This window comes from Danio aesculapii, chromosome 15, assembly GCF_903798145.1.
Source record: "Danio aesculapii chromosome 15, fDanAes4.1, whole genome shotgun sequence".
NCBI classification, from domain to species: Eukaryota; Metazoa; Chordata; class Actinopteri; order Cypriniformes; family Danionidae; genus Danio; species Danio aesculapii.
Window position 1 is genome coordinate 45,946,632 of NC_079449.1, and position 15,000 is coordinate 45,961,631.

The window sequence follows — 15,000 nt, forward strand, 5'->3', positions numbered from 1 at the left end:
TCATGGTAAACCACATTTATAATCACTTACAATTGTGTTATTTAAAGGGACAGTTCACCCAAAAACAGAAATGCACTCACTGTTTACCCTGAAGTGTTCCCAAACATTTGTGAGTTGTGTCGAACACAAAAGGAGGTATTTTGAAGAATGTTGGAAACCAGTAAACACTAACATCTATAGCAGGAAAAACTGTAACTCTAATTTAATTAATGGTGAAGTAGTTACACATGTAGCATGGCCTAGATACAACCCTAACCCGAACCCAACCCACATTCTAACCCCAGACATATAGTAAATATGTGCAATTAATGAATATTACTTAGCAGTTAACTGAATAGTTACTCTAGAACTACGTCACCTTAAAATAAAGTGCAAGTGAAAAACCAAATATCAGGATAGTTCGATGGCTTTCAACATTCTTCTAAGTATCTGCTTTTGTGTGCCGCAGAAAAAAAGAAACTCGATCAGTGTAAGAAAACGAGAACTATAAAGTAAAATAGCCATACTAGCAATATACTAATCCATACTACAAACATACTAACAAATATCCTAACATACTATTCATACTACAAACACGCTAGCAACATGCTAATTCATACTAAAATTATGCTAACATGCTAGTTTATACAAAAATATGCTAACTTATACTAGAAACATTCCATCATAATGCTTATTCATATTAGAGCCATGCTAATTCAAACTACAACCATGCTAATTTATGTTAACAACACTCTGGCAACCACTCAGAACACCTTAGCAATCACCGAGAACATCCTAGCAACACCTTAACAACCACTTAGAACACCATAGCAACACCTTAGCAACGGCCTAGAACACCTCAGAAACTGTCTAGCAACCACTTAAAACACTTTAGCAATCACCTAAAACACCCTAGCAACACCTTAGCAACCACCTAGAACACCCTAGAAACCACCTAAGCAACATCTTAGCAACCACCTAGAACACCCCAGCAACTGTCTAGCAACCCATTAGCAACCACTCAAAACATCCTAGCAACCACCTAGCAACCCCTAAGCAACTGCCTAGCAACCACTCAGAACACCCTAGCAACTGCTTAGCAATGCCTTAGTAACCACTCAAAACACTGTAGTAACCGCCTAGCAATAACTAACAACCACTAAGAACACCCTAGCAACCACCTAGCAACACCTCAGCAACCACCTTGGACACCCTAGCAACGCCTTAGCAGCTGCCTAACAACCACTCAGAACACCCTAGCAACTGCTTAGCAACACCTTAGTTACCACTCAGAACACCCTAGCAATGCCTTAGCAACCACTCAAAAACACCCTAGCGACCGCCTAGCAATGCCTTAGTAACAACTCAGAACACCCAAGCAATACCTTATCAACCACTGAGAACATAGCAACACTTTAGCAATCACACAGAACACCCTAGCACCGCCTTAGCAACCACTCAGACCACCCTAGCAACCACCTAGCAACGCCTTAGTAACCACTCAGAACACCCTAGCAATGCCATATCAACCACTAAGAAGATCCTAGGAACACCTTAGCAATCGTTCAACCCCCTAGCAACCACATAGCAATGCCTTAGTAACCACTCAGAACACCCTAACAATGCCTTATCAACCACTCAGAACATCCTAGCAACGCCTTAGCAACCACCTAACAACCACTCAGAACACCCTAGCAACAGCCTAGCAACAGCTTAGCAACCACCTAGAACACTCAAACAACCGCCTAGCAACGCCCTAGCAAATACTCAGAACACCCTAGCAACTGCCTAGCAATGCCTTTCCAACCACTTAGCAACAACCAACCAACACCTCAGCAACCCCTCAGAACACTTTAGCAACCACCTAGCAACACCTAAGCAACCACTTAAAACACCTAGCAATGACTCCACACACCCAACAATCACCTGCTAACACCTCAAGCCTGGTTTATACTCGACGCATCCGCTGGTTCGCTTGAGAGCACGCGGCGAATGTGACGTCATCCGGGAGTTCGTAGAGGTTCGCTTTGGGTAGCAAACGACTAGCAAGAAACATGCCAATCCATACTAGAAACATGCTAACACATATGTAGTTATCTCTCTATGCCAACTGTTTGAAACTTCTTTAAAGCTTCTTCAATGATTTAAACTGTAAAGCCACTCCAAATGTTCAGGCTAGGCTTCATGAGTCAGTTGTGAAGCTGCAGGGGTCACCAAACTTGTTCCTGGAGGGCCGGTGTCCTGCAGATTTCAGCTCCAACCCTATTCAAACACACCTGAATGAGCTAATCAAGTTCTTACTAGGTATACTTGAAACACCCAGCCAGGTGTGTTGAGGCAAGTTGGAGCTAAACCCTGCAGGGACACCGGCCCTCCAGGACCGAGATTGGTGACCCCTACTATAAAGACTATAGAGGTAAGTTCTATATGAAACTAATGAGCTTTCTGTTCCACATTCTCTGGCAGCAGCAGCTGTGCTTATATTGCAGAAACGTCTCACTTCTACTGTGTGTGTGTGTGTGGTCCAGCGTGCACACACTCACTCTGTGCCCAGCGATAGAGCTGCTCGTATGCCGTCTCCTGTAACACCGCCATCTGCTCCATAATCTCCAGCCTGCAGTGAAAACACAGACTGAACATCTAGATGTGGAAAACCAAGACTAGGAAAATCAAAAGGGGGCTAATCTTATACTGGAGGTCTCCATTCATCTCCAAAACATTCATCTTTCTTAAAATATGCAGATTGCAGCGTCAGCTCTATTTCCTTATGTAAGAAAATGAAATAGTTGGATCAAGGATGTGGCATGTGTGAATCGCTCCATTCTGAGGGTCTACTCTGATCTGATTGGTCAGATGACACGTCTCTGGCTCTGATTAGTCTACTAACACTACATTGACTGGTTAGATAACTACACTGTTATGAATATGACTAGTCATTTAACACTGCTCTGATTGGCAATTTAATACAACTCTGCTCTGATTGGTCAGTAACACTACTCTGCTCTGATTGGTCAAAAGACACTAATCCGTTGTGATTGGTGGTTTAACCCTACTCCGCTCTGATTGGTAAGCTGAAAAGTACTTTGCTCTGACTTGTCAACTGAAAGTACTCTGCTCCGATTGGTCATTTAACACTACTCTGCTCTGATTGGCTGTTTAATACTACTCTGCTCTGATTGGTCAAGACACTCATCCACTCTCACTGGTCATTAACACTACTATTCTTTGATTGGTCAAAAGACACTAATCCGTTGTGATTGGTGGTTTAACCCTACTCTGCTCTGATTGGTAAGCTGAAAAGTACTATGCTCTGACTGCTCAACTGAAAGTACTCTGCTCTGATTGGTCATTTAACACTACTCTGCTCTGATTGGTCATTTAACACTACTCTGCTCTTATTGGCCATTTAATACTACTCTGTTCTGATTGGTCATTTAACACTACTCTGCTCTTATTGGCCATTTAATACTACTCTGCTCTGATTGGTCATTTAACACTACTCTGCTCTTATTGGCCATTTAATACTACTCTGTTCTGATTGGTCATTTAAAACTACCCTGCTCTGATTGGTCATTTAATACTACTCTGTTCTGATTGGTCATTTAAACTACTCTGCTCTGATTGGTCATTTAATACTACTCTGCTCTGATTGGTCATTTAAAACTACTCTGCTCTGATTGGTCATTTAAAACTACTCTGCTCTGATTGGTCATTTAATACTACTCTGTTCTGACTAGTCATTTAACACTGCTCTGATTGGTCAGGAACACTACTCAGCTCTGATTGGTCAAGACACTCATCTGCTCTGACTGGTCACTTAACACTACTGTTCTTTGATTGGTCAAAAGACACTAATCCGTTCTGATTGGTAATTTAACCGTACTCTGCTCTGATTGGTCAGCTAAAAAGTTCTATATTCTGATTAGTCAACTGAAGAAAACTCTGCTCTGATTGGTCATTTAACACTACTCTGCTCTGATTGGTGAGATGAAAGTCCACTGCTCTAAATGGTTATTTAACACTTCTTTGCTCTGATAAGTCAAATGGAAAGTACTCTGCTCTGATTGGTCATTTAGCACTTCTCTGTTTGGTCAGATAACACTACTCTGCTCTAATTGGTCAGAAGACACTACTCTTCTCTGACTGGTCAGATAGCCCAGTCTGTCCAATTGTTAATTCTGCTCTATTCTTATCCTCTATATTTTATTCTTACCCTGCTGTTTGCTGGTTGGTTCTCAGCAGCACCTTCACATCTTCATGGATGTTCTTCACACGGTTCAGCGCCCTAAAGAAGTCCTGCACAGACAACACACACCATCACAGCTGACTCCGTTTCAGCCTCCTTCTAAATCAGTCTGCAAGAGTTTCATCTGAGAAGATCACACTCTCATGCAACTCATTTAAAGCAATGCTGCATTTAAACGTCTATTTCACTCAGAAACAAACTGGATGACTAAGTTGAGAAACAGTTGAAGACTTCATGCAAATACAGTTTATTTTTAATGGGAAGTTAAAAATAAGTAATGATCTATGACTTTACATTCATAATCTTTACAGTTAAACAAGTTTTAGAGGCTTGGAATAAATAAAATGTCAACATATTAAGATTTCTTTAGCCTGAAATGATCTTATATTGATTTCTTTTAATATTCAAGTGCTTTATCAAAGAGAAAATGTCATTTTAAGAGCATTAATATTGCTCTTTTACTGAATACATCATCAAATCAATGGACGCTTGGGGAAACTTCTCCAAAACCAAACACAATTCCTATACTTTTGAATGGCGTTGTATAATTATAAATCATGACTGCAAGACCTCTGCCAATCGCATCTCATGGTTCAGTGGCATTCGTGCAGATTAATTAAAATGTGATCTAAAATACTGATCTGCATTGTCATGTACGACAATGTGAGGTCACCTCAGTTATAGGCCCATCTCGTGCAGAGCGTAACGTTGCCATCTCAGCGGCCGACAGCTGAAACTTTGACAGGAACGCCTGAGCGACCTGAGCCCGAACCTCCAACCGATGACTGAAGAGAGAAAGACATGCAGAAATACATTGAGTTAGATCACATTTAATGTTATTTATACTTAGATCTTAACCTATTTTGATATCTGTTTTCTTTTACTGTACTTGGTGACTTCTTGTCTGTATACTTTATTAAAAAAACTAATAATGTCCAATTAACTAAGCTATCTGGCAGCTAGCTCTCTGCAACTCTCACATGGTCGCCCACTGAAGCTAAGCAGGGCTGAGCCTGGTCAGTACCTGGATTGGAGACCCCATGGGAAAGCTAGCTTGCTGCCGGAAGTGGTGTTAGTGAGCAGGGGGCGCTCAACCTGTGGTCTGTGTGGGTCCTAACGCCCCAGTATATTAATGGGGACTCTATACTGCTTAGAGAGTGCCGTCGTGCGGATGAGATGTTAAACCGAGGTCGTGACTCTCTGTGGTCATAAAAATCTCAAGGATGTCCTTCAAAAAAAGAGTAGGGGGTTAACACCGCCAGTCTGGCCAAATTTGCCCATAACCATCCCCATATCATAATTGGCTTCATTATCTGTCTCCTCTCCACCAATCAGCTGGTGTGTGGTGTGCACTTAGGTACAATTTGGCTGCCATTAAGTTATACAGGTGGATGCTGCACACTGGTGGTGGATGAGGAGATTCCCCCAAAACATGTATAAAGCGCTTTGAGTGTCCAGAAAAGTTCTATATTAATGTAAGGAATTAATAATATTATTATAATTACATCACTAAAATTGTATTTCAATTACTTTTTCAATTACTATGCCTTAAAAGTAATTGATTATTCAAGTATTAGCACTGTGTCAATTGAATTACTTGAGTTGATACTAAAGATGCTACTTAAAATCCTGCTTAACTCATAGACGATGAACATTTTTTTATTCTTTAATTATAAAATATGCATGAAAACAACATAATGAAAAAATTATATTTCATACAAAAATATATAGTTCATAAACCAATGTCCTGACATATCCACAAACAAGCTTCTTTAGTTGAAAAAATTTATTATTATGCAAAATTAAATTTGTATTACAAAAAACACACAATATGACGCTTGATTTAAGAAATGCTGAATTTATTATTTAAGGCACATGCATTATAAGCAGGCCCAGAGAGAATCGACAGATTTTATTAGCAATTTCTGCACAGAATTATAACAAATACATAAATAAATATGTGGATTTATGTGGAAAATTTGTGTATAGAAGCTGAATACGTAACAAAAAATAACCACTTAAAGTTTATTTAACGCAAATCCAATTAGAACCACTTGTTTGCTAAACAAAACTAATAATACATCTACTAAACAACAAAAAAATATTGCTTTATATGTTTCATGACACACAAATCGTCTGTACATTTGCATATTATTCTATAATATTAATGAAATTATTATGAAAACCGAAAAAAATAAATAGTTACACACATTTAAACAGGTAAATAAATAGATTATATATAAATATATGTGGAAATCTGCAAAGTTTTCCCTTACTTTTTGACTTATTTTATTCGCTTATTTAGCTTTGCTTATAAAATCAAGTGATGTATTAGATTTCTATAGTTTTTTTTTGTGTGTGGTGTGTGTGGTGTGTGTGTTAGGTTTTGTGTGTTACACTTAAAATAATTACACATAAAATCTTGTTGCAAAACGCTATGAAACATATCTTTATTTAAAGTTCAGCAGAGTATATGTTTAATATCTGAAAGATATAGTTCCCCCAAAAATGAAAATTCTCTCATTGGTTTTAAACCTTTATAAGTTTTTGTTTCTTCTGTCAAAAACAAAAGATGATATTTCTTTAATTTAAGAATGCTAATGTTACTTGCTAGCACTCATGGACCTTCATGGGGGGAAAAATTCTATGGAAGTCAATGGGCTCATACGATGGACTAACATTCCTCAAAATATCTTCATTTGCGTTCAACAGAAAAAAGGACACTCAAATAGGATTTAAACAAGTGAGTAAACAATGACAGAATTTTCATTTTTTTAGGTGAACCGTCCCTTTAAACTGAATCCACAGCCACTACCCTGAGTCAACACAAGATGGCGGCCATACTCTAGTCAGAAACGGCAGCGAGACACGGAAAGTAAACTAGCACAGGGCTCAAGGCGACATCCTTTGAACAAGGGCATCTATAAAGTATGACATAAGAACAATAGCAGTCAGGACACACTCTGTCCTCGGAGAGACGACACTGCTGATTCAGCCCTCGCTCATTTCTGCTCTTTCTTCGCACCATTAAAAGGTTACCAACACTAGGACCTTGCTTTCATTTTGTGGAGCTGCTCGTATTTAGTTAGCTGACAGTTATAGTTAAAAGTCATCTTACTGTAGTATAATAGACCTATTTATAATGGTATAAAACAGCACTTAAAGATAAAAGTGATCTTACTATAAGACCTATATGAATACAGCACTTATTGTTAAAAGTAATGTAGTATATTATAATTATATTAAAGACTTATAATATGGCATAAAACAGCAGTTATTGTCAAAACCTTACTGAAAAAAACAGCTTAAACCAGCCTAGGCTGGTTGGCTGGTTTTAGCTGGTTGACCAGCCTGGTTTCAGAGGGGTTTTGGCCATTTCCAGGCTCGTTTCCAGCCATTTCCAGCCTGGTCTTAGCTGGTCAGGCTGGTAGATGACCAGCTAAAACCAGCTTGACCAGCCTAGCCAGGCTGGGAGCCCAGCCAAAACCAGCTATGTCCAGCTTAAACCAGGCTGGTCAAGCATTTTCCAGCCTGACCAGCTAAGACCAGGCTGGAAATGGCTGGAAACCAGTCTGGAAATGGTCAAAACCCCTCTAAAACCAGAATGGTCAACCAGCTAAAACCAGCCAACCAGCCTAGGTTGGTTTAAACTGGATTTTTCAGCAGGGAAGTAATCTGGCTACTGTAGTATGACCTATATGTCAACAGAGACCTTTTTAGAGCACTATATACGTAGACCATGGGTCTCAATCTCAATTCCTGGAGGGCCGCAGCTCTGCATACTTTTGCTCCAACCCTAATCAAACACAGACTATTTAAGCACTTCTTTAACATTTTGTATTCAATTCCTCAAATCTGTATTATATTTTTTTTTGACCTAATTACCACCACATGACAATTTGTTTGGTCAAAACTCTATTTTTAGCTTGTTTAATGGAGACTTTTTTGTTTTCTTTCTACAATTTTCGAATACAGTACAAAAGAGAACAAGCACTCCAAGAACACATGACACCAACAGCAAAGCAGACTTAAACACACAGCAATGAACACTATAAAATAAAAGATATTGAAACAATTTTAAATAAATGAGGCTGGGCAAAGATCAATCGCATCCAAAATAAAAGTTTGTTTTGACATGATATGCTTTTTGTAGTCTCATGCAATATATATAATAAATAATATAGAGTGAATTAAGCCTGTGAAATAACAGATCATACTGGCAGTTTATTTCCAGGTTTTTGTATCTTAATTTACAACAACAAACCAGAAAATGTATCATTTCAAACTATTAAAATGTCAATAAAGGTGTCAACTTTTCAACTTTTTCAACATCAAAAGTTATTGAAGGAAAGATCAAGCTTCTACAATGCAATTAAAAGCACAAATAAATAATCATAAAATAATAAAAAATAAAAACATCAATGACGTAAAAATTACGTAAAATTGACATCAATACGTAAAATTGTTAATTTCCAAATATTTTTTACAGTGCAGAAGTTTGGCGTTGGCTCTCAGCAGAATGGGTTTCCCACTTAGAAACTCTGAATTTGCTTGCAAAACTCTTGCAGTTGCTCACAAATCACAAAAGCATTAGAATAAAGATTTTCTCTGACCTCAGATCACCCACCATTTCTTTTCACGCTCAAAATTCCTCAGGAGAATAGAAAGAACATACTCCAATACTTTTTTCCTCCTGTCACACTGTTAAAAGAAGTCTCTGTTCACCCTAGATAATGCTTCTGCTTCATGGCGAGACCTTTGGATTGGTTTGTTTTGGTGACCTTTATACATCAATGTTTTTTTTAAGTCTCTTTTGAATATCCCCAAAAGCCATTTTTTTCAGATACCTAAAAACTTGGAATATCGTTTGTACCAAATTCATTCATTCATTTTCCTGCCGCTTAGTGCCTTTATTCATCAGGGGTCGCCACTGCGGAATGAACCGCCAACTTATCTAGAATTTTTTTTTTTACAAAAAGGATGCCTTTTCAGCTGCAACTCATCCCTGGGAAACACCCATACACTCTCAAATGCACACTCATACACTACGGCCAATTTAGGTCATCCAATCACCTATAGCACATGTCTTTGGACTGTGGGGGAAACCGGAGCACCCGGAGCACGCCAACATGGGGAGAACTCCACACAGAAATGACAACTGACCCTGACTAGATTCAAACCAGCGACCTTCTTGCAGTGAGGCGACAGTGTTAACCACAGAGCCACCATGTCGCCCTGTTAGTACAAAATGTGTTAACTATTTTTTTTTTTTACACAGTCGTCCATTACCTCTGTTAGTATTCCACCCTGTCCAATTACTAGTTTATTCGGATTTCTCCACTCATAAAAGGTTGTTTGCTGTTTGTTTAAACGATTTATTTAAATTGAGCTGAAACAACTCAATTCTTGGGTTTTTTTTGGGGGGAGGGGGGTGCAACTCAATTGTTTTATGTTCAATTCACTTGCATTTGTAAAAAACTATTAAAATAACTTAATTCCTTCATGTCGTCCAAACACAAATTGGTATTTAGTGTCCCACATGACTATATCCTTCACCAATAAAGCAATTATTTGTATATAATAAAACTTTGGCATTTTTTGAGAATACAATGTGTACGGTGAGTATTCAGACCCCTTTAAATGTTTCACTCTTTGTTATATTGCAGCCATTAGCTAAATTCCTTTTTTTGTCCTCATTAATGTACACACAGCACCCCATCTTGACAGAAAACACAGGATGGTTGACCTTGAACTCAGATTTATTAATAAACAAACAAATATCATGAGGTCCTAAGTATTCAGATCTTTTGCTGTGACACTTAACTCAGGTGCTGTCCATTTCTTCTGTTCATCCTTGAGATGGTCCTACACCTTCATTTGAGTCCAGCTGTGTTTGAATATGCTGATTGGACTTGATTAGCAAAGCCACAAACCTGTCTACATAAGACTTTACAGCTCCAAGGAACTGACTGAAGAGATCAGAGACAGAATTGTGGCAAGGCACAGATCTGGCCAGGGTTATAAAAAATTCTGCTGCACTTAAGGTTCCTAAGACAACAGTGGCCTCCATAATCCTAAAATGGAAGATGTTTGGAACGACCAGAACTCCTTCTAGAGCCGGCCATCCAGCCAAACTGAGCTATCAGGGTAGAAGAGCCTTGGTGACAGAGGTAAAGAAAAAAACTCAAAGATCACTGTGGCTGAGCTCCAGAGATGCAGTCGGGAGATGGGAGAAAGTTGTAGAAAGTCAATCATCACTGCAGCCCTCCAACAGTCGGGGCTTTTTAGTGCAAAGACACATGAAAGAGTTGAACGCCTGAAGGACTCCAAGATGGTGAGAAATAAGATTCTCTGGTCTGATGAGACCAAGAAAGAACTTTTTGGCCTTAATTCTAAGTGGTGTGCGTGGAGAAAACCAGGCACTGCTGTCCAATACAGGCCCAACAGTGAATCATGGGGGTGCCAGCATCATGCTGTAGGGGTGTTTTTCAGCTGCAGGGACAGGACGATTGGTTGCAATCAGCGGAAAGATGAATGCGGCCGGAGATACATGAAATCCTGTAATACATGTCAGCTTATAAACAAACCAGCTGACCGACGTGACTTTGAAACGCTCCAATGTCCCTGTATTTGTGTTTACACTCAGTAAACAGCGTTGAGTTCGGTAAACTGATGACCTTCATGGCCAATCACAGTCATTTCTGTTGAGCATGAACACAATGGCAAATCAGCGCTGGTTAAGAACGAGCTCAACAGCACGCAACTGTTAGCGGGAAATGGGCGTTTTTAAAATTTATCGTATCGTGACAACCCTAGTGTCAAGGAACTATATGCAAAATTATCTGAATCTGCATCCGCAAACCGAATGGGTTTCTGGACCTTCTTGGATTTAAAATGTTGATGATTACACAAAACTATCCCTTGTAGAATCTTTGTGTATGAAAAGAGGGCCCCATTGTAGGGTTGTCAAAAGTATCGAATTCGCTACCAATCAGTACTGAAATGTTGAAAATGTCTAATTTCTGCTAACATTTGTTTACCAAACTCACCGCTGTTTACTGAGTGTAACTACCGATACATGGAAAGCGCGATTTTAAAGCAGCGATTCATCAGCGGGTCTCTCGTATGTCAGCTTATAAACAAACCAGCTGACCGACGTGACTTTGAAATGCTCCAGTGTCCCTGTATCTGTGTTTACACTCAGTAAACAGCGGTGAGTTCGGTGAACTGATGACCTTCACGGCCAATCACAGTCATTTTCGTTGAGCGTGAACACAATGGCAAAGCAGCACTGTTTAAGAACGTGCTCAACAGCACTCAACTGTTAGCGGAAATGGACCTTTTTAAATTTCAGTATCGATTGGTACCAAATTCCAGTATTCATGACAACCCTAGTGTCAAGGAACTATAAGCAACATTATCTGAATCTGCATCCGCAAACCGAATGGGTTTCTGGACCTTCTTGGATTTAAAATGTTGATGATTACACAAAACTATCCCTTGTAGAATCTTTGTGTATGAAAAAAGGGCCCCATTGTAGGGTTGTCAAAAGTATCGAATTCGCTACCAATCGGTACTGAAATGTTAAAAACGTCTCATTCCCGCTAACATTTGAGCAAAAAATTAGATACTTTTGACTACCCTACAGAGCCCTCTTTTCATACGCAAAACAGCCTGAGGAGAACTTGCACTCATTCAGACTACATGTTTGTAACGGTGTTTAACATGCCAAAGAAAGCATGTCAGCGTTCGGGGGATGCGTTTAGTCATGTGGACTTGCTCAGGGATCACGTTTCATGTTTCCACTATCAGAGAGCTGTGTGACATTTGCTTTAGGCCAGGGGAGAGATATCCGACCTGCAAAACTTTAACAATGGGAACATGTCGAGGATATATTAAATAGCTGTAATTCCCCGCCACCCAAGGTTCACCTCCGCAGGGTGTGTGCGTGTGTGAGGGAGAGAGAAAGAGGGGCGTCATAAATGTCAGATAAGATGTAAATTATTACTCAAAGACAAAGATACAAGATTGCTGGAATGAAAACTGGAATTTTAGGCATGCGGATTGAGGGAACAGTTCAGCCAAAGATGAAAATTCTGTCAGGGTATATAGGGTTTTACACATACTTTTTTTGAATAAGCTTTTTTTTTTTTACACACTCTCCCAATTCAAAACTAGATTAAAGACCTATCTGTTCAGTAAAGCATACACTTAGTGCACCACTTAGCGGGCTTCCACACAGGTTCTGCATCTTGTTTATATACACTATGAACAGCAGCTACGCTAATTATTTTCTTTATTCTCCATTTCCACCTGGGGATACTCTTCCCGAGGCCTTCAGACTATGCAGAGTCACTGATTCGATCCAAGACCAACGACGAGATGATCCCAAGGTTTTCCATATCCTGGACCCGGCCGTATCCTTAGCAGCTACTGTGGTGGTCATGGAAGAGTGGAGAACATGAGACTGATTCCTGTGACGCTCCAGAGACAGACGAGTCTTCGCTGAGGCCAGCTTCCAGCCTCCGCCACTGAGACTACAGCTCTGCACAAGACGTTTGGCCAGCGGAGAAATTAAAATGGTCGTGCCCAACTGAGCCTGGTTTCTCTCAAGGTTTTTTTTCTTCACTTCCGCCATTAGTGAAGTTTTTTTTCCCTCTCCGCTGTCGCCACTGGCTTGCATGGTTGCGCATCGTTGGATTTGCTCTTCAGTGTTTGGACTCTCAGTAGTGATTATTAAACCACACTGAACTGAGCTCAACTGAACTGAACTTAAACACTACAAACTGAACTACACTGTTCCTATTTACTATGACCTTTTATGTGAAGCTGCTTTGACAGAATCTACATTGTATAAGCGCTATACAAATAAAGGTGAATTGAATTGAATTTGACGTTTACTGAATTTTAGTTTATTTTTTTTAAGTTGAGTTTGATTTATTTGTATTATTTAATTTGCAATTATTTAAAAAATGGTATTATTATTTGGTTTATTAGTTTTATTTTGAGCTTAGTGTAGCTTGTATTTATTTGACTTTAGTTTTTTCAGTGTGCACAACAAGGTTATTTTAGGAAATGAAAACTAAAGCTAAGACTAAAATATTTTCGCTAACTGGAATAAAAATAAAAAATCCACTATAAATGATCGAAAACAAACAACAGAAAAATTAACTAAGGTAAAATAATAATTAGCGATAATTAAACATATGTTTTCTGAGGAAAATGGTGACACTTTCAAATTATTATTTTATTTTATTATTAAGAGGTCAAAAAATGATCTAAGATAAACTTTGCTTTGGTCGTAAGAAAAAAAATAGTCTGGGTTCCGCACAATTCTTTCATGTTGTCCCAAATCAAATCGATTAACCCTTGAGGGTGGGCACTCAACTTGGTGACTGTGACATATTATGTGCTGTCATCAACAAAGGTAAAAGAAATCAGTTACTAGAAATGAGTTATTAAAACGATTATGTGTAGAAATGTGATGAAAAAGGTCTTTCTGTTAAACAGAAATTGGGGAAAAAATATACAAGGGGGCTAATAATTCAACTGTGTATGCTTATATTCACTATCTCTAATGGTCAAGATGATTCAAAGCACCCAAATAAGCCTGTGTTATTGTTGTTATTATTTTTCGTGAACAATTCCAATTAGGACTAAAGCCCAGTTCCTTCACTGGTGAGTAACAATCTGACTGACAGATCCGCAGACGGTTGATTTCCTCTGTGCATGAGTGACTTCACATCAGACAGCAAACTGAGATGAAGGAGCGTGTTTCGTCAATCGCTCTCTGAATCTCCTCATAGGCTATTAATGAGAACGGCTGGCTCTGTGAGATCTTTCCAGAACTACAGCACGCAGCTGAAGAACAGAATCAAAGTGCATTGGAGAAAAAAAGGGTGAGACATTTTCACTCTGAGCCAAGTGAAGCCAAGAAATATATGATGAATACAGAAGCGCAGCTTTTAAAGATGAAGTCAAGCGCACAGTTTTTTCAAAACTCTCATACAGGAGACACACACACACACACACACACACACACACAAAAGATCAAAATATTTGTGTTTTCTCAATCTTCTGATTAAAACTACTGCTGTAGTTTTATAACAACATTTACTATTTATTATTGTTTTTGTTATTTTTATTATTATTATTATTATCATCATTATTGCTATTGTTTTATTATTATTTCATTAGTATTATTATAACAATTATTATTATTATTATTGCTGTTGCTTTTTATTTATTATTATTATAATCTATTATTATTTTTATTATTGCCTTTTTTGATATTATTATTATTATTATTATTATTGCTGTTTTTATTATTATTATTATTATTATTATTATTATTATTATTATTATTATTATTATTATTATTTGTATTATTGTTATTTGTATTATTATTGCTGTTTCAATACTATTATTATTATTGCTGTTGTTTTATAATAATAATAATAATAATTATTATTATTATTATTTTTTTTTATTATTGTTATTATTATTACTGTTTTACTATTTTTATTATTATTATTTATATTATTATTATTGTTATTATTAATGCTGTTTCAAAAGGATTATTATTATTGCTGTTTTATTATTTATATTATTATTATTATTATTATTATTATTATTAATGCTGTTTTAATACTATTATTAATATTATTATTATTGCTGTTTTATTAATGCTGTTTTAATACTATTATTATTATTTCTGTTTTATTATTTATATTATTATGATTATTATTATTAATGCTGTTTTAATAATATTATTA

The 15,000-nt window shown here is 37.8% G+C and overlaps 1 protein-coding gene across 1 annotated transcript in view; it reads right to left on the minus strand.

Annotated features, from left to right (window-relative positions):
* The window catches only part of cog6 (component of oligomeric golgi complex 6), an 86,042-nt gene that overhangs the window by 46,409 nt on the left and 24,633 nt on the right, over window positions 1–15,000 (minus strand). The window contains exons 5-7 of the mRNA XM_056473620.1: window positions 4,899–5,010; window positions 4,193–4,275; window positions 2,523–2,593 (exon numbers count right to left, since the gene is read on the minus strand). Of these exons, the coding sequence (XP_056329595.1) occupies window positions 2,523–2,593; window positions 4,193–4,275; window positions 4,899–5,010 (266 nt within the window). The remainder of the gene's footprint in view (window positions 1–2,522; window positions 2,594–4,192; window positions 4,276–4,898; window positions 5,011–15,000) is intronic.